The sequence below is a fragment of the Dunckerocampus dactyliophorus genome, chromosome 4 (genome assembly GCF_027744805.1).
Source record: "Dunckerocampus dactyliophorus isolate RoL2022-P2 chromosome 4, RoL_Ddac_1.1, whole genome shotgun sequence".
NCBI classification, from domain to species: Eukaryota; Metazoa; Chordata; class Actinopteri; order Syngnathiformes; family Syngnathidae; genus Dunckerocampus; species Dunckerocampus dactyliophorus.
Window position 1 is genome coordinate 25,281,632 of NC_072822.1, and position 27,444 is coordinate 25,309,075.

Sequence of the window (27,444 nt, forward strand, 5' to 3'; positions counted from 1 at the left end):
TTCTGCAGTATAAAGGACTTTGACACATTTATGTATGTACATATACAGTATATTCATTCTGTTTGGTAAATAACATTGATTAATTTCATTAAAGTGCATGCGCTGTGTATAACTTTATTTGGCACTCAGCTCAGAGCTGGAGTGTTGTGCGCCTAGCCCCGCCCTGCTCACTTGCTCAGTATCATGGCAGACTACACTTCCATTCGTTTGTGGCTGAGTGACAGTCTTATCTATCTAGCATCGTTGGATGCAAGTGATAAAGAAGGTGAGAAACACTCGAGAAATAACTTTGGCAACAATCGCGTCTTCAATGACGCACCTGCCGCTAATTTGGTCTTTGATTATTTAGTTCAGCCTTTGGTGTCTGTCCTTCTCTGGTGCTTGATCCCATTTTCTGGTCTGCACTCTTCTTTTATTAATTGACTTTTACCTGCACTCCGTCTCTGCATCTTGAGGTCGTCAGCAATACCACACCATGCCCGGCTGCGACAAACAAAATGTATTGTCTTTCATTGCACTGTTTTTCAATAGGCTCGCCCATGATGACCCTGCACAGAATAGCTTGAATGACTGGATGATTATGGTCACATTGCAGCATCATGTGACTCCCTGCCTGCCACACAGTGTCAGGATAGTACGGTAGATGGGATGGTGGAGGGAGGGCGGGTGCAGAGAGTGTCTGATGCCCAGACCACAAACTAACATTCATTAGTTGTACTGCAGGCCAGACTCTCACACACACTGTGTTGTCCCTCCTGTGTCATGTGATTTTTGCTCGGACAACTTGGAAGGCTTGCACTGCTCAGGGCTTAAGGTAAGGCTTGGGTTTTATTACTGGCATTCACAAATGTGGGGATTTGTGCTAGAAAACAACAACAAAAAAAATACAATAAGTCGATTTATTTTTAATCTCACAATTTGAAATTGTCACGTATGTTTGGGCAATTGTGTTTTTCCAAAGTTGTGTTACTGAAAAGTGCCTCACAGCTTATGCTACTACTGTGCATGAGATATTTTGTTGTCAGTATTTCTTTATTTACACGAAAAGAACTTTCATCACACTAGAAAAGAAGGGGGGAAAAGCACACTTTAAAGCTTCTATCTTTTAGTATCTCTTTTCCATTTTCCATCTATTGTTGCTCAGCCAAAACCACAGGAACATGTACATGCTATTATTCATTTATAGAGTCCTGATTCTGTCATGCACTTGAGTCAGTCAAGTGTAAGAGTGTGCACTGCATTTAGCATGTAGAGTCACACAATAGGAACAACATATACACCGAGACTGCTATACTTTGCACGATCTCTCTTTTTAAACATGTATTGACATCCAAAGTCATTCTGTGCGTGTGTGTGTGTGTGTGTGTGTGTGTGTGTGTCACCACCACGTCAGTGCAGTTCAACTGTGTCCAACCTCAAAGGGGTCATCAGGGAGCTACGTTATTTTTGCTTCAAGAGTACCAGCTTCATTTATTTATTTACGGAGGCCAGTAGTGAAGGACTTGTAAAAGTCGTCCCTCGCCACTTTGCACTTTGAATTTTGCGGCTTCACTCTATCTCGGTTTTTCAAAAATATATTAATAAATCATACTGTTTCATGGTTGAATATTATTAGTCAAGAAATATGCATAAGGGCCGCATGGTGGTCTAGCGGTTAGCATGTTGGCCAACGCATTCACGGTCTGGAGATCGGGAAGACCTGGGTTCGATTCTCCGTTGGGCATTTCTGTGTGGAGTTTGCATGTTCTCCCCGTGCGTGTGTGGGTTTTCTCCAGGTACTCCAGTTTCCTCCCACATTCCAAAAACATGCAGGTGAGGTTAATTGGCGACTCTAAATAGTCCATAGGTATGAATGTGAGTGTGAATGGTTGTTTGTCTATATGTGCCCTGCCATTGGCTGGCGACCAGTCCAGGGTGTACCCCGCCTGTCGCCCGAAGTCAGCTGGGATAGGCTCCGGCATGCCCCCGCGACCCCAAAGAGGAGAAGCGGTATAGAAAATGGATGGATGGAAGAAATATGCATATTTTACATATTTTTTTACCTAAAATAAAAAAAAATTCTAGCATAAAAATGGCTAAATAAACTAAAATACAAATATAAGGCATTCAGAAGACGCATTCAGAGACGCAATGATATGTAGTATTCTACACTGGTCACTAAGTGTCAGTAATGTTACTGTAATGTTTGGTGTGACACACAAGCACCAGACTTGATCGCCGGAAGAACAGGCTTTCCAGTGGAAGTAGACACTCCAGTGGAGGATCATGGGAAATGCAGTCCCAGCGTAAGCTATTTATACCCTAAAATATACAGTCATGTACTTTTTTGAGCACACTAATGCACGTTTTTGAGAAGGGTTGTGTCCTGGCATAGATGCTCTGTTTTTTGTAATCGCATGCTGTGACTTGTATCAAGTCACAGCACAGGATCAAGTCTTTAAATGGGAAATTAAGGGTACCATCAAAATAAAACCAAAAAAATAAATCCCAGCTGAGACGAGCGACTGTTACGACGGAGCATTAGGGCCACATTGGGGCAAAAAAAAAATCGGAAAAGTTGTACATTTACGAGAATAAAAAGTCGTAAATTGACAACTTGTTTTAAACTCAACATTTCCGAATGTTAGAATAAAGTCGTAAATCTACCTCAATTACGTCGTAATATACGAGAAAAAAACTTAACAAACGTAACTTTATTTCGCAGGCGTTGCCTGAGACAGCTGTGAAAACGGGGGACTTCTGTGACCTTTTGGCCTTGGGCATGTGGAGGGGGCGGGGTGAGGAAGGCGGAAGTGAGAAGGGCTAGCTAGACATGCTAATCTGTTTGTGCTCAACTGCTCTGTCTTGCTGCCACGTTATAAATAAAAGCTTTCCGGAAGCTCTATTTTCCCTGTGACACGTGCGGCCCCAACACGCTGCCATACAATATGATGCAAAAAAAATGCAACTGTGTCGTTGTCAGGTGAAATCAGCCATTTGCAGTTCATGCTTTGACTTTTTTGCAGTGTGCGAAGTACAGCAAGTACATGAAGACACAAGGAAAAGGGGAGACGCTCTCATCCCCGACAGGGGGCAGCACTGTGCAAGTCTACCATGACTACCAGAAGGTGGCGTTTAAGATGCAGCGTGAACATGGCCAGACTGAGGATCCCTGCATCACATGCTGCACTGAGCAGAAGTTCAGTACGAGGGATGACGCCGCTCATAGGATCTCCTCGTGGACCGTGGATTCAAGCTCACAGGCCTATTCAGGTCCAGAGGACAACTCCACAGACCCACAGGAGACCCTGACAGAGACTTCCACTCTGACCTTTGTTGATGGCCACACCATGGAGGAACCAGGAGAGAACAACAGTCTCCACGGGGTGACGAAGATTTACCTCAGAGACTTTGTGCTGATCGATGACGATGACGATGGGGACATGTCCTTGAGAGAGAAAACGGTGAATAACTTGGCTGTCATGGACGGGAAAGCTGCAGATCTGGTTCGTGGAAGACTGTTTTCCACCTCCAGCGGCTCACTGTCCGAGTGCAAGGATGAACCTTCTGCTCCTGAGGTGTCTCCTTCACATGGGAAGGAACCATGCTGCACCTGTGCCATTCTGTGACCATCAGGAGCTGCGTTGTCCAAACATGCTCAGTCGGACACGATAGAAAGCAGGAATGCATGGCGGTTGATGACCACAATGTATCTCACAGGGCATCTGATGATTTTTTAATGCTACGATACAGGCTACCAAGCGCTGTAAATGATATTTATTTTCAAAATGTGCAAACTTTCATTAAATGGCCAATTCAAATTAAAAAAAGTGACCTTTTGTAATATTACATGTGTTGTGTAATGTTTGTTACTATTGCAAGTTTACTTTGCAAATACAGTAGATCCCCGCTTTTCGTGGCAGTTACCTTCCAGGACCAGCAGCAAATGGTGGAAATTGAGTACACGTACGCCCCAGTTTTTGCATGACTCGGTGTTCATTGAAAATTTTACCCCGGTGTTTGTCCGTTGTCTCGGTTTTCGTACAGTGTTGCATGTAACAAACTAGTCCATTTGCACTGTACTAGTGTAACGGATGCCAGCATGTGAGGCTGTGCCAGTGTACGTTGGTAAACCTCACTCCCTCTGCCTTAAGAGCTGCGCTGAACATGTGGCCGACAACCCGGCCTTTTAGTTGCGTGGTCAGCTCCCTCGCCTCCCATTACGAAGGTCATGTGTTCGAGCCCCGTTGCGGGCAGTGCGAAACAGGACGGGTTACACTGTATTGTTCCCTGACATCGAGTGCGCAAACGAAACAGCAAAATGTTTGGAAAAAGTCATTTTAAAAAATCACTTCCTTCACTTAATAAAACGACTTTGTTAGTGGTGTAATCTGCCAGTAAACAACTATGAAATATGAATGAAATGAAGTTGAGATTATCACGCCGTGAACACTTTCCAGTACTGGAGCATGTGACTGACAGTGTTTTTTGTTGCCCAGGTGTGTCCTATTGCAGTGGTCCCCAACCACCGGGCCGTGGGTCATTTGGTACCGGGCCGCACAGAAAGAAAAAATAATTTCCATTATTTCATTTTTTATTTTGAAAAGCAGCCGGATTCTCTCTGTTCCATCCGTCTCACTTGACGCATGTCCATTGTGCGTGTGCTAGCTTTATCTCATGCCGCACAGATAGACTACTACTGTATTTTTACCATTTTTCTTTCACCTCATATTTGGTGTCAAATGCTGATACTATGTGGGAATGCATAAAGGTAAGTTTTGATGACTTATTGAGTGCTAATGTGCACATTTGTCTCAAGTTATATCATGCTAGCACACTGCCTTTTACCACACACGTCAAACAACGATGTAATAATCTCTCTGGAAACACTTGGCTGGAACTTGAACTGGTGGATGGTGGGTCGCCATTCCATCCATCCATCCATTTTCTATGCCGCTTCTCCTCATTAGGGTCGCGGGGGTATGCTGGAGTCTATCCCAGCTGACTTCAGGGGACAGGCGGGGTACACCCTGGACTGGTTTCCAGCCAATAGCAGGGCACATATACACAAACAACCATTCACACTCACATTCATACCTATGGACAATTTAGAGTCACCAATTAACCTAACATGCATGTTTTTGGAATGTGGGAGGAAACCGGAGTACCCGGAGAAAACCCACACACTTCATTTTGTGCTTTTAATTTGATGTTATTCATGTCTTAGTTTTACACAATACATAATAAATAAGATAAATTAGATCGCTATGATGTACGAACCCCCCCACCCCCGAGATTTGTGGGCACACAAGCCGGTCCGTGGGTCAAAAAAGGTTGGGGACCACTGTCCTATTACATTGTTTATTCAATCAGTAAATATCGACGCTCAGTTTCAGATGGGGTAGGATAGGTTCGGCCTGTGTAGACTGCATTTAGAGGTAAAAACAACATGAAAACTAAGCAATTTGAGAAAAGATGGAAACACAATCAGAACCATTGCACAAACATTGGACGTAGCCAATAGTCGTAGCCAATAGTAGCCATAGTCTACAGCCATTTGGAATGTCCTGAAGACGAAACTGCTGGTGTACTACGTAACAGTCACCCAACAGGTAGACCGAGGAAAACATCAGGAAGTCATGACAGAAACATTGTGAGAGCTGTAAAGAAAATCCCCAAAACAACTGTTGGTGACATCAGTGAGTGAAGGTATCACCATCTCCTGTTCATAGAAGACTTCATGAACAAAAGTACAATGGCAGCACCAGAGGATGCAAACCACTCATCAGTAACATGAAGGCCAGACCGGAATTTGCCAAAAAGTACAACGATGAGCCTAAAAAATTCATTAGTCCATGAAGAGTTTGTCTCATAATTGTGTATACGCATGTGAGCCGCATCATGTCATTGGCTGCACAGGGTCTGTCCTTGTTGTTGCCACAATAAAATATGTGTTTATGTTATTTACACTTTGGATGGATTTCAGCTCGCAGCGTAGAGGCAACTGTTCAAGGCTAAGGGCCTTCTGTCCCCAAAACAAGTTTCTCCAATGGCATTTCCATGTCAACCGGACCTTAGAGAGCGTATAGACGCCTTTGCACCTGTTCTTCCCTCCTGAAAATGTCCGAATAACATTCGTCTGGTGGGAAACATCAGTGGCAGCGTTGCTCCGGCAAGTATCGGTACTTGTCTTGTATATTTCTCAGTTACCTTTTAAGTGTTAAGTTGCTGTGCGATGATTTTAGCCTTCTATCTAAGATGACACTGTGAGTCATAGTGTTATGTTGAGTAATGACCTCCTGCAATTTCCAAGGGGTTGACAAGCTCGTCGTCAGTTCCCTTATAGCTCGTGATTGGCTGCTGCCAAAGGAAGAGCTACCGTTTCCTCACTGACTCACAAGCGGCACAGTATTTTAACGATTGGTAGTTGTCCTGAAGTATAGGAGATGTCACGAGATTAGAACAAGGTCATGAATTAGTCGCACCGCTGTATAAGTTGCAGGGTTCAAAGAAAAGTAGCGGCTTACACACGGGAAATTACGATCTATGCATTTTGAAGTCTACATGTAAAACTATATTTGTAAAACTACAAAAAAGTGTTTTGTGTTAACATTTTTGGCTTTCTGGAATGAATGAATTGGTTTCACATCATTTCTTATGGGAAAATACATTTGTGTAGAGTACCTTTCGGTTAGAGTCTGATCTTCTAGAAGGAATTAATGACGCTAACCAAGGTTCCTCTGTATACCCAATAAATAATGGGCCCCCAGTTAGGAATGGCGTAGCCGGTAATTGGACCCTAATGCAGAGACGACACAACCAAGGCAACGGAGTGGAAGAATAAATACAAAAACACTAAGCACAAAATAAACCAGCGGGCGAAGCCACACTGACACTAGAACGAAAAGCCGAGCAGGAACAGAAGCTAACAAAAACCAAAAAATGCTAACCAGAAATACAAGATAACAAAAGGAGCTGCTGGGGGAAGCCAAGCAGAAGTAGTAATCAAAATGCTACAAAAGCAAGTGTCCGGAAAGAAGCTACACACACGGAAGCACAGCACGACGCAACGGTTGAGCAGAGAACGAGTGAGGACAAGGTAACAATCTGGCAACAGGTGAGTCTCCCTGCCTGGCTTATAAAGGCCTGATTTGAATCCGAGAGCTACCTTGCAATACTCAAACAACACAGCATGAAAGGGATGACATTTCGGACGTACAGGTGCATCATCACTGTGGATGCACAATTTATTTATTCATTTTCTACACCGCTTGTCCTCATCAGGCTGAGCTGGAGCCTATGCCAGATAGTTTAGTGTGCTTCATCCTTCCTGGTGTGGGGCAGCAGTTTGCTGGTTTGAGTGACAGACACCAGTTCTGAGAAGGCATCTGAACGGGGAGATAACACTTGACCCGACTTATCTCCCCCTCCCACTGCACATCCACCGACCCCCAAACACCCGCCAGCAGACCACCCCCTGTGGCGTGATGTAGGATCCATTGACTGAGATGTCTCATGCTAAAAGAAAAGGGAAAGCTGGGGGGGGACTTTGAGTCGTCTGTGTAAAGGCCATCAGGTAAGCGGCACTATTGTCTTATAATGGTATGTTTGCTACATGACAGGACATCATTTTCATTATGAAATGAATGTGAGAAATGCTTTACAAGCCATACTATGATGCAGGGGTGTCCAAATTGCAGCACAGGGGCCATTTTCGGCTCATTTTTTTTTTTATTGGCACTTGACATCGTGTAAAAAATGTCATTATTAATGAGACGTATTATTAGATACAGTGTAACCCGCTTAAGTTGGTCCCACTTATGTCAAACAACTCATCAAGTCCCGGTCCAGTGTGTTGTTCTTGTTACCAAGTCGCCATACATTCATCAATGTAAAATGTGGGGCCCAAAGGCATACCTGTCAACATTTGCATGTAAAAATACGGAACATTCTCAAAAAATAAGAGAAAAAGTGCCCAATTTTGGCAAGCGTCAGAGGATTTTCCTTGGCTTTTTGGCACCACTAATTCAAAAGCCGCCTACACAGCAGCCTTGCACCTGCAGCAGAGTGCCCTAATACACGTTAATTTAATGGCCCAATGAAGACCAGGACTTTTTTTCATCACTTTCCAAAAAAGCCAGGACGGCCTAAACGGGACATGCCTTAGGAAAATCGGACGCGTCGTATGCAAATGAAACGGCTTTGAAGTGAATGAGCCATGTTTTCTTTTTTCTGTCGTAGCTGCACGTGATTGGTTATGAAAGAGAGGAAAATGAGCAGCAGGAAAGAGAAGCTGAGTCACTTGTGTGACTGAATATCAGGCTTTGCTAAAGACCCGCAAAAAATGTCATCTGTATGCCGTTTTTCTTTTAGTTCTGCACATTATCATTTATATTTGATTATGTGATATGTAATACACACACTCAGATTGGACCTTTTTATAAATAATAAATATTTGATCTAATTACATTTTTACCCTAGAAATTCATTTTTACATGTATTTTGGTAAGAAATAAAAAAAAAAAAATCTGAGGAGCTGAGGGAGGCCGCTCTCTTTCGTAAGCTGAGCCAAAAGTTTCGGTTCTCTAAAAAAAAAAACTGAAAAATGCTTCACAAGCCATACTATGATTTTGTGTTTTCGAATGACTTTTTTGCTGGCTTCTGTTCAATGTTGAGCGTATAAATAAAAACCTGTAAATAAGAAATATTTGATATAATTACATTTTTACCCCAAAAATTCATTTTTACATGTACCGGTATTTTGGTAAGAAATTTAAAAAAAAATCTGAGGAGCTGAGGGAGGCCGCTCTCTTTCAGGAGCTGAGCCAAAAGATTCGGTTCTCTAAAAAAAGCTGAACTTCCCAACACTACAATGTTACACTAATTTGTCACTTTAGCTAATAAGTGGATGTTTTATTCAAATAGCTTAGCATCAATTGACATGCATTAGATCGGTTTTAGCATCTTTAATGTAACACAATGTATCCGTCTAATTTTTCTGGATGCGACCCTCGGTGGAAAATATTCGGACACCCCTGCTATGGTGTGATGGATTGATGTGGGTGGTGGTCCGTTATCAACTTCCACACTATGATGACAGTGTGAGTGAAGTATAACTGAAAGTGTCAGCATGACACAAACCACAAAAACCACCAGCTAAAAAAAGGCCGCTCTCAATTCTGCTCAGCGAGTCAATATGAAAGCAAAAGAAGCAGTCGAGGAGGAGGATGAGTTTCTGATAGAGTGAAGACGACAGCAGAAGATGGATGAGAGAAGCACACCTGTATTCATGGTCTTCCTCTTTTGTCTGGTTGCAGGTGAGCGTGCTAATACAAAACTGACGCGTCAACATTTTATTGTTATCGCATAAGAGTGTCACTTCTATCTGCTTCACTTGGGCGGCCTTTCCTGTCTCTCAGGGATGCCAGCAGCTACAAACATTCAGGATGTGTGTGCCAGCTGCCACGTTAATGCCACATGTGATGACAAGTCAGATAACTCGGGAAAAGTTTGCAACTGCAAGTATGGTTTTGTGGGAAATGGAAGAACGCTGTGCCAAGGTAGGAACATCTCAGCTCATAACTCATGATGCCGTGATGAATAAAGACAATAACTTATTCCCCTCACAGTCCTTATAGCGCTCGAATGGGTTTGCTGCTGGGTTGATTTACTTGATCACTTGATCATCCCACGTTTATTGTGGTTAATTGGTACCAGACTTGACCGTGATAAGTGAATTCCATGAAACAGGATTCCTTATTTACTGTACAAATGGAATATTTTCATAGTCAGAGCTTAGAAAACCTGTTTCCAACTTCTAAATACGGGTATTAACATCAGAGCCCTCTTTATATGACCCACATCCGTATAGTCACCTTTACGCTCGTATTACTGATTATAGTAAACAAAATAAGAGGAAAATAAGCCATTTAAGACATAAATAAGACATAATATAGACTCTCACATGTCAGCATTGAGAGAGATCTTTGCTGTAAACAAAAGCAAAAAAAATGCTATGGCTCTAATTCGAAACCTTTTGGCTTTTCCCCCAAAAGCCCTCCAAGTGTCCAAGGATACAGCTCTTGTATTGGCTCTGTTTAGACTGTGCAGGTCTAACTGATACTGTTAGTGTCCTTTAATGGCCGTTTGCTCCTAGATAAAGATGAGTGTCAGATAGGAGCCACCAAGATATGTGGGCAGCATACATCGTGCCACAATACGTATGGCAGTTACTACTGCACCTGCCTGCATGGTTACATGGCTTCCAACAACATGCCAGTCTTCATCCCAAACGATGGAACCCACTGCCAGGGTGAGTTCACTGCCGGCCGATACAAAGTAAAAATAACACAAAACCTCCGAAACTATAACTTTTATTCCTAAGTCAAGACATCTTCATCTTTCATCATAGTTTCATCAAATATTGGTATACAATACAGGCCAAAGGTTTGGACTCACACACAACACAAGCGATGGTCCCAACCCCATTCATAAGGCAAGAAGTTCCACTGAGTAACCCTGACGAGGCACACCTGTGAAGTGAAAACCAATGTAGGTGACTACCTCATGAAGCTCAGTGAAAGAACACCAAGGGTTTGCAGCGACATCAAATAAAATATAAGACACATTTTGTTATTTCACACTTTTTTTGTTAAGTACATAATTCCACATGGGTTCAGTCATAGTTGTGAGAATCTATAACGTAAATAGTCAAAACGCATTGAATGAGAAGGTGTGTCCAAACGTTTGGCCTGTACTGTACGTCTAAGTCGATATGATTAGTCTCCGTTCTAAAGTTACACACCAGGCCGGCACATGCCAGGCCTGATTTAAAAGCCAACCAAGTGATGTTGAGGTGACGTGCTCGTATCCTGCAGATGTGAATGAGTGCAGCGTGTCGGGACAGTGTGGACAAGGAGGTCAGTGCAGGAACCTCGATGGCAGTTTTGACTGCAGCTGCCAGCTGGGATACCGAGTCCACAATGGGAAAGAACCCTTTCACCCTCGCAAAGACAAGGCGTCATGTAAAGGTAAAACGGCGTTATCCAAATGGTTGCACTTGGTATTTGTCTGTGGAAATTAGGGATCCAAATATCGGCAGCCTCGAGACCAATAGGAGTGTCAGTATTGGATCGATACTATCGTGGTGAGACTGACATTTTTCAGTTCTCCACTAGCTTTATTTTCACAAACATCGCTGGTTTTTTGTGTTGTGTTGTTTGTTGTGTGAATGATGTGAAGCATTCATGCATGGTTGCCGGTTGGATCCTCAGTCATTGGATCAGTAATCATTCAACTTATTTGTACACGTACGAAAAAAACTCGGCAACTCTGGTCTGCAAAAAGAGCCGTTTAGAACTTATTTATACATATCAATTTTCAGTCTCCATTTGTACTTTTCAACATTTCAAATTTGACTGTTTTTAGAGTGTCGTCTCCGGGTCGGGGATGAGATCCTGTCCCAAGTGGCGGAGTTTAAGTGCCTCGGGGTCTTGTTCACGAGTGAGGGAAGGTTCGACCGGCGGATTGGTGCGACGTCTGCTGTGATGTGGACACTGCATCAGTCCATTTTTGTGAACAGGAAGCTGAGCCGAAAGGCAAAACTCTCACTTTAACGGCCAATCTACGTTCCTACCCTGACCTATGGGCTTTGGGTAGTGACCGAAAGGACAAGATCGCGGGTACTCCGTAGGGTGGCTAGGCCTTCCCTTGGAGATAAGGTGAGAATCACTGTTATCTGGGAAAAAACTTGTAGTAGAACCATGGTTCCTCCGCATTGAGAAGAGCCAGATGAGGTGGCTTGGGCATCTGGTCAGGACGCCCCTCGGACATCTCCCTGTGGAGGTGTTCAGGACACATCCTGCTAGGAGGCCTTAGGGAAGACCCAGAACACGTTGGAGAGTCTATGTCTCTCAACTGGCCTGGGCACGCTTTGCGAGGAGCTGGACGAAGTAGCTGGTGAGAAGGAGGTCCGGGCTTCCCTGCTTAAGCTGCTGCCCCCGCAACCCGACCCGGATAAGCAGTAGAAGATGGATGGATGGATTCTGCTTATTCTGTGCACGGTGGCGTGGCTCAGGTCGCAGAGTTGTTGTCTCCCTACCCGATGGCTGCTAGCTCGATCCTTAGTCGATTTTAGCATTCGATTTTAGCAGTGTTGGTTTAATTTTGGTGCAGCAATAATGATGTGTCCTGTACTCCATATACTGTAAGTGTACACTGATTTTATTGATAATAATAATAATAATCTCATATCTCAGTGTACTGTAGCGTCCAGCTGAGTGGCCGCTGGAGTACCCAGCATCCCTTGCGGGCACGTAGTAAACAACAGTGTTTGTAGCTGGTGCTTAGTTGCTGTTACCCACATAAAGTGGTAGTTCATTGATGTTGTGTGTTAACATACCTGTTACGTGTTGTGCTGTTTATCTTCTGGTCAGCACCGTGAGTAAGACTGTCGTTCTGTTTGATGACCCTCTGGCCTGCACTGTGTTGTCAAGCTAGTTGTTGGCTTGCAAATTAAAATGCCCAAATGCAGTGGCGGGGGTGTGTTCATACACTATAGTAATCTAATTGATCTTATTTATTATGTATTGTGTAAAACTAATACATGAATAACATCAAATTAAAAGCAGAAAATGAATGCCGACCCACCATCCACCTGTTCAAGCATGGGGTTTTTCCAGAGAGATTATTACATGGCTGTTTGACGTGTGTGGTAAAAGGCAGTGCGCTAGCATCAATTAACTTGAGACAAATGTGCACATTAGCACTCAGTAAGTCATCAAAACTTACCTTTATGCATTCCCACATAGTATCAGCATTTAGGACCAAATATGAGGTGAAAGAAAAATGGTAAAAAGACAGCAGCAGCAGAGCGAAAGTTAGCACACGCACAATTGACATACGTCAAGTGAGAGGGATGTAACAGAGAGAATCCGGTCACTTTTCAAAATAAAACATCAAAAAAAAATATTTAAAAATAATGGAAATTATTTTTTCTTTCTGTGTGGCCGTGGCCCGCCATCTACTGGACAGAAATGTAACAACAAGCCAGTCAGACAGTCCTAATATATTGTAATGCAATTGCGAGTGATGGTGAGTGGATAGTGCCAAATTTAAGATAATAAAATCAAATAAAAGGTTGTGCCAAACCTTTCTGTGGCAGTCCAAATGTAAACGTAGTAGGCGGCGAAAAATAAATGAATGTATGGGAAACACTGAGACAGTACATCATATATCAATAGCAACAACAATGTAACAATACAACAAAAAACAAAAAACTAGTATCGATCCAATACTGATACTACCCAGTATTGATGTTTGGATCCATCCCCCCCCCTCCACACCTAATTGTAGTGTTTCATGACCCAATCAGTGGTGGACTGTGGCCAGCCTGCATTGCAGGAGAACATGCTACTGCTCTCGGCAACAGGGACGACATACGGAAGCGTGGCCACGTTTGTCTGTGGTGAAGGCTTTCTGTTGAGGAGTGGAAACAACACATCACTGTGTGGAGCTGATGGACTGTGGAGTACGACCACCATGGTCTGTGAAGGTAACAAAACAAGATCCAAACCCTCTCTCTGCAGCTCATACCGTTGCCACAAACACTTTACAGTACACTACTATTACTACACTAATGTTCTGGCCGTTGTATGAAGTGCTTTCATGCATGCATGTCCCTGTCTTACCTCTCAGTGGTTGACTGTGGTCCTCCTCCTCCCTTCCCTCACTCACACATGCTGTGGAATAAGAGCTCAAAGATGGGCACCGAGGTGTTTTATCAGTGTAACTCTGGCTATCAGCACACTGGAGATAGCAATGTCTCCACCTGCACCACCGCAGGGCAGTGGGAGGGTGCATCTGTACTTTGCCAAGGTACACGCTCTCTTTTCTGGTGACTGTCTTAAAATTCTCCAGAATGACCTTACTGTACTTACTACACCTTAGACAATATGGGTTTATCATCAAGTAACTGGCATGACACTCATACAGTACAAGTAAATGTTACCAGCCAAATGAATATTTGTAATGGTAAATTAATTATAATTATTCAACACTAATATAAAGGCGACACTTTTCTTTTTGCTCCTACGGTGTGCGGGTTGAAGTCAAAGACCTAAAACTTTGTCTGATGTGGTGTATCAGGATACTGATTAGACAGCATTATTATTGCACAGGTGTGCCTTAAGATGGCCACAATAAAAGGTCATTTGAAAATGTGCAGTTTTGCTGTATTGCTTTGTGTTGAGGGGCTGTGTGAGGTACATTGATAAAGTGATACTGTAGTCATACACTCAGCAAACATATAAAGGCAACACTTTTGTGTTTGCTTTTATTTTTCAAGAGGTGAACTCAAAGATGTAACACTTTTTTTTATCTACACAAAAGGCCTATTCTCTCAAATACTGTTCCCAGATTTGTCTAAATCTGTGTTGGTGAGCATTCATCATTCATGATTCATAATCTAGCCACCTCACAAGTGTGGCATATCAACCTGCTGATGAGACAGCGCGACTATTGCACAGGTGCGCCTTAGGTTGACCACAAAAAAAAGGCCACTCGGAAATGTGAAACTGTATTGGTGGTGGTCCAGAGGGGTCTGAAAACCAGTCAATATCAGCTGCGACCACCTTTTGCGACCACACCGATGCAGAGCATCATGGGAATGATGGTAAGTTCTGTGTTGGTGTGTAATACCACAAATGTACTTCGAACTAAACATACAGTACAGTATACTTCAAAATAATTGCAACAGTGAAATGTATTGAATGGTTTCATTAGCATTGCTATTGTGACAAATACATCACGTCAGGCTTTTCATCGCAATTTGAAAATATTGGTAGCTATACAGTATTTTCCTAGCTTGTTTCACATGAATTCATTCAAGAATTATAGTAAAAACAGTTGCGTTGCAATTCACAGCTAAATTTGTTTAAAACAGGGGTGACCAAAGTGCGGCCTGGGGGCCATTTTGGGCCCATGTCTGTTTTTTGTTGGCTCGCGGCACTTTCTAAAAATATAATTTAACAAGAAAACTAAACTGGCAAAATAAAGTCAAAATATTTAGAGAAAAAAGTTGCATTCTAACATTATACAAGAATAACTAAAATAACAAAATATAGGCAATAAAAAAGTAATTTTACTAGCATAAAGTTTAAATATTAAAGAAAAAATACGTATTTTTTTAAGTCGTAATATTAAGAGAAAAGAACAAAATATTTGTGGAAATTTAGGTTGGGGGGTGGGAATTTATATTAATGGAATAAGGTAAAAATATTCTGGGAAATTACGAGAAGAAAATTTACAAGAAGAAAGTTTAAATTGTTGGGGGGAAAAAACACATCAGAAAGGGGGAAAAAAAACGCTGTAATTTTACAAGAATTAAGTGAAAATATTACCAAAAAAAGTTGTATTGTAATGAGATTTTTTTTTTGTGGAATAAACTTGTAATATGAGGATAATGTCATTTTAGTAGCATAGAGTTGCAATATTAAAGAAAAATATATTTTTTAAAAGTCGTAATATTATGAGAAACAAACTAAAAGAAATAAAGTTGCAATGTAAAGAAAATTAGGTTTGGGAAAAAGTTTGATAATATGGGAATAAAGTCATATTATGAGAAATTAATTTACAAAGATTATTTATGAAGAAAGTTGAAAATTAAAAAGTATATGGCCCTGTGTGGAAAAAGTCTGAACACCCCTGGTTTAAAATGACCTTTTGAATGGCAAAAATACGCACTTGGAAATTAACTAGCTTACCTGACAATGAGGTATGTCATGGGATAGTCACATGACATCACCACTCCAAAAATGTTTCCAATACGCCACTTTAATGAGTTCAAGTCAAGCACAACGCTGTATAGGACCCATTTTTGGACATTTAAAGTGTTCTGATGGATGAGCTTTCAATGTTTGCGTTGTTTTCATGTCCTAACTCCTGTATGTCTATCATCCTGTATCAGAGATATTATGTGGCAAACCACCTACATTGCCAGACACTGGATATGTGTGGAATGGCACTTCCACTCTTGGAAGCGTAGTGAGCTATTACTGTAAACCAAGGTTTGATCACAGCGGGGGAAGTGCCATATCACTGTGCACGTCTAATGGTAACTGGACAAAGCCAGACATTTCATGCAAAGGTAACAACACTTGATGACTTTCTATATGACGTCACAGTTAAATAATCATTTGAATCTCTGTAGAAGTTGACTGTGGCGCTCCTCCTGACATCTCTAATTCAGTCCGCTTATGGGATCACATCTCCACTGTGGGCTCTCGGGTTGTTTATCAGTGTGACTTTGGATATTACAGTGTTGGAGAAAGAAATGCATCAGTTTGTACCGACACTGGAATATGGGACAAACCCATTCTGCACTGCCAAGGTGATACTGTTGGCTTTACTCGTTCATATACAGCAATCCCTCGTTAATCGCACTTATTTGTTTGCAGACCTGAACGATAAGTGACTGATAAGTGAATTTTTGCAGTAGGATTCCTAATTTATGAATTGAATTTTCCGTAGTTAAAGCATAGAAAACATGTTGATGACATTCCGAATACGGTTTTTATTATTACAGACCTCTAGACATGGAATAACACCCTTATAGTCACCTTTACACTCATATTACCCAATATAGTAGACATAATATAAAATAAGCCATTTAAAACATAACATAACTCGTTTACTTGTGTGTGTTGCTGTAAATGTGTTCAGGAGCTATGGGGAGCCGAGTTGGGGCAGACAGGAAGATGTACGTCTTCCAGACGTCAGGGGTTCAGAGTTGAGTTTTTGTTTGCCGTGGTTCATGGCCACAACTGTAGTCTGTGTATTGTGACATTGCGAGATCATTCAAACCTGCAATAAAAGCCTCAGCGAACATTACAGTAACATTACTGATACCTGCATGCCTGACTTTTTTTTTATATACTTGAAAAATTACTTAACATTTGCTTAAATATACAAATTTTTTACTAATGGTAGGCCATATTTGACCACAAAACAACACGATTTACTAATTAATACATTTTTTACAAATGGTGATAGAGTAAAGCCACAAAATTCCAAATTTGCAAAATGGCGAGGGATTACTGTATACAATGGTGCCTTGGTTAACGTCATTAATCCATTCCAGAAGGTCTGACTCAAACCAAAACAGACTCTACCCAAAGCAAATTTTCCCATAGACAATAATGTAAATCCAATTAATCTGTTCCATACATCCAAAAATGTTAACACAAAACACATTTTATAGACAACAATTATATTTTTACATGCAGAAAATGATGCAAAAATAAGTACAAATGACAAATGAATGGACAACTGAACATTTAACATTACTTTTAGCTAGTTTTGTTGGGGGGAAAACCCCCACAAACCATCAATTAACAAAATAACACGAAATAAACACATTATTCTGCTACAACCACAATTTGCAAAAATGTCAAAACTATATCAAACTAAATATCAACGTCCGAGAACCACTGAACATGTACCTTGCCGTTTAATAGCCAATATGGGGGGGAAAGTGCGCCGGCGAGGTGGTGACTTGTGCTATGTTTGACTCGGGATGCCACGAACATGCTACAGTAAGTTGGAATGCTTACTTGTTGCTGTTGGAACCAGAAATGAGTGTTATGCATGTAAAATGAGACACAGTGTCACCCTCGATGCGCCGCCGGGTTGATAGACTGTTACGCTGGAGCCGGAGTAGTACGCAGACGATGCAGACACTCCCGTCACATTTACATGGCAAAAGTCTTCTCTTTAAGCTTTAAAATTCGGAGGTCTTGCACCCCATTGCCTTTCTCTTTTGTGCGGCCCGTGTGTTTATGTCGTGTATCACTCTACAACTGTCACGATCTGTGTGTGGCCGTCGAATGCTGGACCTCCTGCATGCACAGACAGACGCAGCATGCAATTAAATGTCTTTTTATTAAGCACACTTAAAGTACTCATGGTAGTGCAGGGTACAGAGAGAAAAGCTCTGTGAAAAAACGCAACGGGGGCAGTAGTAACAGGTAAGGAAACCGCACAGGCAAAGAGAACCGAGGAAATGAACCAGCACCGTTCATGGCACAAACTCAAATTGCAGTGAGGTGAAGCGGCTGCATACTACACCTGGCAAGAAGTACACCCCACAAAATAAGAGCACCAGACAGGAAGTCGCCCTTCCTGCTATGCAAAGCATGGCAACAACTGATATAAACAACCTAAAATGGCACCCGCGGCCCACAATGCATTGTGCGATCACATGCAAGTATTGCAAGATTTCGTTTTGGCCACGTGATCAAAGATGGCGGAGTAAACAAACCAAGCAAAAATTTTAGCTATGACTGGGTGTACCCCCGCCTCAAGTCAGCAGGGATAGGCTCCAGCATACCTACGCAACCTTAGTGAGGATAAGCGGCATAGAAGATGGATGGATGGATTTTGGTTGTTAACCAAAAAACGCACTAACCGGGACGGACCTTAACCGAGGTACCACTGTGCTTATACTAGTCATAAAAACACTATCATACAGTACTTTTGCCTTAACTGGTGATCTGCAGTGATTTACTGTCTGTTTGTTGTAGAAATCAAATGTCAGGAGCCTGTCATGAAAGCACATACAAAAAGGCTATGGGACGGCGCTGCACATGTCGGCAGCATGGTTGTCTACCAATGTGATGAAGGATATAACACAAGGAGTGCGAGGAACTACTCAGTATGTGGAGAGAATGGACTATGGGAGGATATTGATCTTTGGTGTGAAGGTGCAACGTTTGAAGACCATCAGAACTGACTGACAGAATAGATTTTTGTTCACTTGATAGGATTTTTTTTTTTGTAGCTTTTAGCATAGCACTTTAGTGTATTGTACAGTGGTTGAGTTTTGGTGATACAGTGGAACCTGTTTATGCCGATGCCCCTCGGACTGGATGACTGACGTCAAGCTAAGTGGTTGTCGACATAACCAAAACCGGAACTAGCCATTGCTTGCACATTTACTTGTGAGTTTGGCCAGAGACATAAGGAGAAATGACTAAATTTGGCACTAGCTGCTCGCCCTCGCTCATAAACACATTATAATGGGATTGTCTGTAAATGTAGCTTGGTGTGTCAATTCGGTACAGTGGATGGAATTGTAATGCTGCTTTTTAACACACCTCATACGCACCTGGTCTGCCAGAGAATAAGATGATGGAGCAGGACGGATAAGTGTTGCCAACTTTGCCACTTTATCGCTACGTTTAATGAGTATTCAGACCCCTAGAGACTAGCGACTTTTTCTGGTGTAATTGGACAGGGTAATATGAAAGCATGTTTCACTCTTCTCAACAAGCAGTGGTCGTGCTGTGCCACCCCTCCATCTGTAAAAGCACACACGGCGGGTCCGCCTTGCTTGTGGAAAAAAAACACAAAAAGAAGCGACAGAAGAAAGTTCTGTTAGAATTCTAAACACACTTGTTTTGTTTTTTTAGATTAGACAATAGATTAGATAGATTAGATTAGACAAATTAGACAATACTGTAACTGCGTCTGGCTCCCCACCATTGATAGATTGCAGTCCTGTGGGAAACACCGCTTATGATATTTTATACTCTTACCTAACAGAGCTGCTGCAGTCAATTTGCTCAGGAAGTCACGGTGTGCAGGTTTTAATGCTGTGTAGCTAGACAATAGTTGTCGTTTCACGCTGCTTAGTGATAAAGATGATGAAAACTGACCTATTTTCCATAGAAATGACCCCTTTGGATCTCAAATTTCATGTCGACAAAAGCGGTTGACCATGTACGTTGACATCAGCTTTTTCAGTAAGCGGGTTCCACTGTATAAAGTTGATAGACTCTCAACATGAAATTCAATAGAAAGAACACAATGCTTATCCATGTCAGTTGTAGGTTACAGATTAAATTGTTTTATGTCACAAGTGATGTGAAATGAATGTGAGTTTGAATTCTGAAGGGTGAAGCCTGCTGCCTGATATTGCTTTTTGTTTCACTAATTTATGTTTGTGTGCAGAAATAAGCTGTGGTCCGCCACAAACGCTCCCCAATACTAACCTCCTGTGGGACCGCTCAACTAGTCCTGGCAGTGTGGCGCTGTATGAGTGTATCGGTGGATATTACCAGGAGAGTGGAGATGATATTTCCACATGTCAAACATCAGGCGAATGGGCAAAAGTGTCATTAAAGTGCAAAGGTACAGCAATGACGCCCTTGAACAGACTGCAGTTTTCAACACTTTCAGCCAAATAATGATGCACAGTTTCAATGGACACTGTCAGAGAGGTATTAATTCAACATAAATATTAAATGATGGTGCTTGTACTTTGCAGGGGTGTAGACCAGCATTGCATCCTACTGAGTGCTGGTTCTCATATTTTTATCACCTTATGTACCAATTCTACACCACTGCAAACTGCTACAAATACAGGGAGTGTAGAATAGAATCTCCAAAGCTGGACACAATCTGTTCTGTGATTCTGACTGACTTTGAAGTTGCTAATTGTGAAAAAATAAAATCAAAAATCTTATAGGAAATACAGTCAATTTAATTCAAACTGTTGCCATCATAAAACCATTCATTAGCTCTACAGGTGATGTTTATATATTAAATATATAGTTAGTATATATTTATTTTATAATTTTATATCAAAATAATTGTAAATATTATTTACTAATTAATAATAATAATTATAAATCCAAGAATAATGATAAATATAATGTCACGGTGGGAGGTTGCTGCTGTCAGAAGCTTGACCCCCGGTTCACAGAGAAGCGGTGGCGAAGTGCAAAAATAAAAGTAATTTTATTGCACAAGACAACAATAACAAAACCAAAGGTGACAGAGGAAAAGCTCTGTCTGAAAAATGATACAAAAATAATACAAGTAAGTCTAGGTGACAGCACTGGTAAGGCAACACGGTTCATCAACGATGAAAATGACAACAACAATGACAACAACAATGGTCTTTTAACTGTCACTGATTAGTATTGACCGCAGCTGTGCGGCCACCAGGCGTGGCGCGGCAGTTCCTTCCACCACACCGGAAGCACCGCTTGCCAGAATAATGGCGCAGGACAGGAAGTACACACTCCTGTCCTGCGAAGCGTGACATATAAGTTACTATTATTATTACTGCTTCTATTACTATATATACATACTATTACTATGTTAACCACTGAAAAACAATGATAAATCAACATAAAAGTTAAACTCAGACACATACAGGAAGGTGTCTAGGTAGGTTGTACCGTCACCTAGCAGTGCTCTAGGTACTGCTGGTTGTGTATCTGCAGGTAAGAACACATCCTGTGCTTTGTGGTTGCTTCAAGAGAATGTAATTGAATGTTTAGCATTTCACTTATTTTACCAGGTAAATTTATAACATATTGTATAGCTGCCAGACCATTTTTCTGTGTTGCAGCCAGGTCCATTTCTGGTTCTATGGTTATTGTCATACTTCCTCTTTGACAAGACTGCTAAAATAACAAAACACACAAAAAGCCAATTAAAAAACCCCACACATCTCATGATTTGATGGTTTGAACAACAAGGTTACACTGTATTTGTTTAAGATCTAAAATATGTAATCCTGCTTCAGGAGCTGTGAAAGTCTGGATTTGTCATGGAGAAAATGTGCACACAGTTTCATATTCTTTCCGCCAGATAATTTACCTAATATGTGCACAAAACAATACTTTAACTTGAACGTACATTTGTTTTTGTGGTCAAGCGGAAGCATATTTAATCTGTGGATGTTTTTTTCTGCAATCTCTGATCAGTCAGTGCTATTGTTTTTTGTTATTTCTTCCACAGCAAAATGTGGCCCGGTCCCCTTGCTCGCCCACTCAGACGTGGTATGGCAAAACAAAAGTGTAGTGATCCATCGCTGTGTAAATGGATATCACAGCTGGAGGGGCAGCAACATGTCCTTATGCAGCAGCTTTGGTGTGTGGCAGGTGGCTACGCTCAAATGCATAGGTGAGCTATTTATTTCCCTAGTAAGGGCAGACCACGTATAGTACTGTATATAATAATATTTTGACTCTAACACAAACCAGCACGGTGTCAAACCAAACTGCTCCCTCACTCACAGTGCAACCAAAAGTAACACATGTGGAACACACAAGTTACTGCGCCACACAGTGTATTGTGTGTATTGTATTGAAACACACACACTAATATACAACACTATTTTATACTAATTTATAAACCGCAAGGCATGCTGGGTGTGTGATTGGGCTTCCCAACATGCCTTGCGGGCTATAAATTACTATAAAATAATATTGCTTTGCATGTATATTAGTGTTTAAGCAGTTATTTTGGTTTTAATACCCATGAAAAACACTTTTTTTGTGACAATGTGAGGTATTAATGTGGACATTGACCTATTGCTCACAGAAATCAAGCCACCCATCGGTAATCTCCTTTTTTCCAATGAAAAATGTCTTCAATGGAGAGCAGAGAAATATGAAGAGGATACAGAAATTTACAAGGTAACACAAGACCAGGGTCAACATTTCTGATTATTTGGTCGTTTAAGTTAAATACAGGTGTGATGCGTTGGCAGTCTAAATAAACATAGCCTTTCAATCTTAGGTGGCCTATATAGGATACAGAGACTATGACAGGGCCAATCATGACAAAAGGAAGCAGTTTTTGAGCTCGAAGGCAGAGTGGCTAGAGGTCTGTCTAAGTCTGCTTCCAGCCACAAACTACAGCATCTCTATTACGGCGATGTCAACGGGCTTCACAGCCACCATCACCAGCAACACCAGTTTAACAGGTACCACTGTACAATCTGTAAGAATGTTACCATGATGATTTTATAGGGTTTCGTCCATTAGAGTAATCCCTCGCCACTTCATGCTTCGAATTTTGCAGCTTTACTCTCACGTTTTTTCAAAAATATATAATATATATAAATCATGCTGTTTTGTGGTTGAATATTATTAGTCAAATATATGCATATTTAAACAAATTTAATGTATTTTTGCCTAATTTAAGCATTTTCAATCATAGACATGGCTGAATGAACTAAAATACAAATATAAGGCATTCGGAAGACTCATTCAAAGAGTATTATGTATTCTTCTAAGAGTATATGTAGTATTCTACGCTGGTCACTAGGTGTCAGTCATGTTACTGTAATGTTGGGTGAGATACACAAGCACCAGACTTGATGGCAGAAACACCAGACTTTTAATGCAGGTTTGAATGATCTGACAACGGGCACAATGATCCCTAACATGGGATACTGTTGCAGCTGTAGCCCACGCCGAGCTAAACCTCAGCTCTAAACCTCCGATGTCACTTTCTGTTGGCACCACTGGAACACATTTACCGCAACACACACTAATACGAGTCTTATTTATGTCTTAAATGTCTTATTTTCTGTTATGTCTATGAGTGTAAAGGCGACTAAAGGGGTGTTATTTCAAGTCCATAGGACTCTAATAATGTTAAACACTGTATTTAGAAGGTCGTAAACAGGTTTCCTATGCTCCAACTTCCATTTATAAATAAAGAACCTTACTTTGCGGAAATTCACGGTCGGTTCTGGAACAATTAACCGCGATAAACGAGGGATTACTGTAATTGCCAACTGATATACACTAGAATCTGTCGAAGTTGACCCCGTTTATGTCAACAACACATCTAAGACAACCAACCCATCAAGTCCTGGCGCACTGTGCTCTTCTTATTACAAAAAAGTGCTGCTTGGTGCACATATGAAAGCTTTCTTGTCACTGTTGTCAAGACATACGTTGAAATTACTGGAGCAGCTCTGTTAGGTAAGACTATAAAATATCATATGAAAACATCCATTCATCCATTTTCTATGCCGCTTATCCTCACTAGGGTCACAGGCATGCTGGAGCCTATCCCAGCTGACCTCAGGCAAAAGGCGGGGTACACCCTGGACTGGTTGCCAGTCAATCGCAGGTCACATATAGACAAACAACCATTCATACCTATGGACAATTTATAGTCGCCAATTTACCTAACATGCATGTTTTTGGAATGTGGGAGGAAAACCCCCGCACGCACGGGGAGAACATGCAAATTCCACACAGAGATGCCCAACGGAGATTCGAGCCCATTTCTTCTCGATCTCCTGACTGAGTGGCCCACATGCTAACCACCAGGCCACCGTGCGGCCCTATATGAAAACTGACGAATCAAAAATAAAAACATGTACAAATGTAGGAAAACCAAGAAAGTTTTATACAATTTCCGACTAAATTCCTGTGCAAACCTGTTAATGTAAATCTGGACTTGTTTGACAGTACCACCAGTACCAGAGGTCTACTATAGAGAATATGAGACTCCTGCACCAACTTTGAGGCTGCACAGATCACCCAATACCCTCGACCCAATAAGGTAACACCAAGCCGTTACGCATCAGGGCTCTACGTGGAAAAACAAGATATGCATATGAACATTATCACAATTAATCAATGTGAATTTGCAAAAAAGCCCCAAAGTGAATAGAATGCTATGAGATTACTGTTAAATACATAATATTGTCATTTTCTTTTTCACTTGACAGTTTGTACCAAGTGTTTGTACTTCCTATAGACGACGTGATGGTGTTTGACTGTTCCGCTCCCGTCAATGGAGACGTCGCAAGCAAACATGATTCCGTGGAAGGACGAGTTAGAGCTCAGATGCGCATCAGCCATGTCGGAAGGGAGATTAATTTTACTGTGGGAGATGGTCTCTACCACGGAGGCTTTTTCAATGCTCCTCTGGAGAAAGGCAGAAACTACTATGTCATCTTGCGGGCTGTCAGTCAGTGGAAAAAGGTGACTGTAATTACAGTACAAATATATTACCTATACTGATTATTAATATATTATGTATATTACATATATTGAGTACATTTGCAATGTCACAATCATTTCTTGTTCCTAGGATTTAAAAAGCTCCTGTGTCCTGTGGGCGAAAGTAACAGGTAATGACAACCACTTGAACAACATTCTGGGATGTCCCGTGGATCCCTGCATAAACATACACTACTGGTCAAAAGTTTTAGAACACCCCAGTTTTTCCAGTTATTTACTGAAATTCAAGTCGTTCAAGTCCTATGAATACCTTGAAATTGTACAAAGGTAAGTGGTGAAGGGGTTAAAAAGAGGTACGCAAAACTGACAAATAATGTGTATTTCAGAATGATACGAAAAGGCCTGTTTCAGGCATCACAAAATGGGTCAACAATTTAAAGCTGTTCTGCAGAAATGGAGGTTGATCAAGCCTTGGCAGTTGGCGCTACTAATTCCTACAGGTGTTCCAAGTTCTGGAGGACTTACTACCTCCTCTGTCTGCATAGAAACAGTGTTCGGAACACACTGTGGTACTATACACTCTTGAACATCAGTTGAACAGCATTGTACTGGAGAAAGTCATTTGTTGCTCCAAAAAATGGCAAGAAAAAAGGGGATTAACAATGGAAGAGAGACAGACCATCTTAACACATAAAAATGTAGGTTTTTCCTCCAGAGAGTGTTCTAAAACTTTTGACCGGTAGTGTATTTATAGGTGTATCAATTACCTGGTTTTCGCCATTTGCTGATGGTCCTGGAAAAGTAGCCCCCAAGAAAAGCAGGGCTCTACCGTATACTCAAAACAGTAATACAATAATTAATTAAATCATCTCTACTGAGATTTCCAACACCAGTGTGAACCAATTCATGAACAAATGTAAAGAACATACAGATTGAGAAAAGCATGTCACCATCTTAGCACATGTGCAAAATACGCTTTATTCAGCCACAACAAAGAACAGTCGTCCCTAGCCAATTCGCGCTACGAATTTCACATCATCACTATATCACTGTATCACTGTTTTTGATAATATATCAATTATTATGCTGCTTCATAGTTGAATATGGCTTATTATTAGTTTATTTAAGCAAATGTTATGTTTTTTTGGCCTAAACTAAGCATTTTCAAACATAAAAATGGCTACATGAACTAAAATACAAATATAAGGCATTCAGAAGACGCATTCAAAGACGTTGTGATGATATGTAGTATTCTACACTGGTCACTAGGTGTCAGTAATGTTACTGTAATGTTTGGTGCGACACACAAGCACCAGACTTGCTCGCCGGAACAACAAGGTTTTATCGCAGATTTGAATTATCTTTATGATCTAAAACTCAATTCTGAACCCCCGACATCACTTCCTGTCCGTGCCATCGGAACACATTTACAGCAGCACACACAACCACAAGTCTTATTCATATCTTTATGATTTTATCTAGCTTTCCTCTTGTTATGTCTACTATATTGACTATAGGGGTGTTATTTCATGTCCAGAGGGCTCTAATGTTAAAAACCTGATTTTAGAAGGTCGTAAAACTTTCCCAGTAAAAAGTAATTTATGCTGAAGACGACTAAACAATGTAAATACTCTTTAGGTATATTACTATAGAAATAACACTGTCTATACCAGCTGTACACTGACTACTCTAAAGTGGAGGGTGACATGGGAGTGGATTTTCACCCCTGTCCTGTCCCACTCCCACAGAAAAAAATCTTGTCTCCTATCAATCCCGATAAAACGACTATCACTCTTATCCTTCTGCCATCACAAATCACTCCCTCTCATGTACTGCTTCCATTTTTTTCCCTTTGGGCAATAAATTCAATTTGATTTGATCTTCTCTTTATTCTTTTTTTAAAGATTACTTTGTGGTCTGCGTTTTTTTCTGAAGATATTGCGACAGGAACAGTTCATCTGTGGTCATAAAGGGAGGCATGTATTGCCTTAATTCAAACAAAAATATCACAAAAGGGCACGGAACATAATTAATACACGTCCTTAAATAATACATTCAATGTACTGCCCAAAGAAAAACGAAAAGAAATAAAAATGAGAGTGGGAGTCACATGAGAGTGCGAGTCATTTTATTGGTATGGGACGGGACAGGAGTGAAAATCCCCTCCCATGTCACCATCTATTCTAAAGTACATCCAAACCTTTTGAAAGGATGTACCGATTCACACAAATAAATATACTCGTTGAGTGTGTTGTATTTTTTTTTGTAGGTACATCCTATGTTGTGAAGGTTTCATCGCTGTGTGCTGCTGCCGCAGTAGTGCTGATAGCTTTAGCTGCTTTGCTTGGATACACTTATACCTGGTAAGGATCATAGATGCTGACCCGAAAAGAGTATTAGTATTTTTTTAATATATACAAAACAAAGGGGTTTTTAAGTTGTGGTATGATTTTTTTTTGTCCCTATTGTTTTTCATTGGTAATAATAGTTGCTGTATAGTCACTATAATATTCACTTTTCCATGAATAACTGTTCCAATGAAAAATGCACCAAAGTGAACTTTCTCAATTGTCTTCCAGGTGTGTCAAGAAAACATAACACCATGCCTGCACATATTGCTCCATTTTGTACATATTTGAAATAAAATCTGTGTTCGATTGCAACAATTATGTTGTTTTTTTCCCCA

General features: G+C 41.1%; 2 protein-coding genes across 3 annotated transcripts; both read left to right on the plus strand.

Moving 5' to 3' along the window:
* The first annotated feature begins 183 nt into the window (after positions 1-183).
* si:ch211-12e13.12 (paralemmin-2) lies at positions 184-3,808 on the plus strand. The gene is made up of 2 exons (XM_054772824.1): positions 184-265; positions 3,006-3,808. Exons 1-2 carry the CDS (start codon positions 248-250, stop codon positions 3,606-3,608), a joined length of 621 nt encoding a protein of 206 aa, XP_054628799.1. The 5' UTR covers positions 184-247; the 3' UTR covers positions 3,609-3,808.
* Positions 671-27,416, plus strand: susd1 (sushi domain containing 1). Of its 2 annotated transcripts, XM_054772814.1 has the most exons (20): positions 671-814; positions 7,264-7,555; positions 9,167-9,296; positions 9,399-9,539; positions 10,136-10,291; positions 10,857-11,009; positions 13,352-13,531; positions 13,675-13,854; positions 15,944-16,123; positions 16,187-16,366; positions 18,558-18,737; positions 19,987-20,166; positions 21,787-21,951; positions 22,372-22,466; positions 22,570-22,756; positions 24,261-24,354; positions 24,524-24,779; positions 24,889-24,928; positions 27,028-27,121; positions 27,338-27,416. In XM_054772814.1, exons 3-20 carry the CDS (start codon positions 9,242-9,244, stop codon positions 27,354-27,356), a joined length of 2,535 nt encoding a protein of 844 aa, XP_054628789.1. In that variant the 5' UTR covers positions 671-814; positions 7,264-7,555; positions 9,167-9,241; the 3' UTR covers positions 27,357-27,416. The 2 variants fall into 2 exon arrangements, with proteins under 2 accessions (XP_054628789.1, XP_054628790.1); XM_054772815.1 differs by lacking the exon at positions 13,675-13,854.
* The last annotated feature ends 28 nt before the right edge of the window (positions 27,417-27,444 follow it).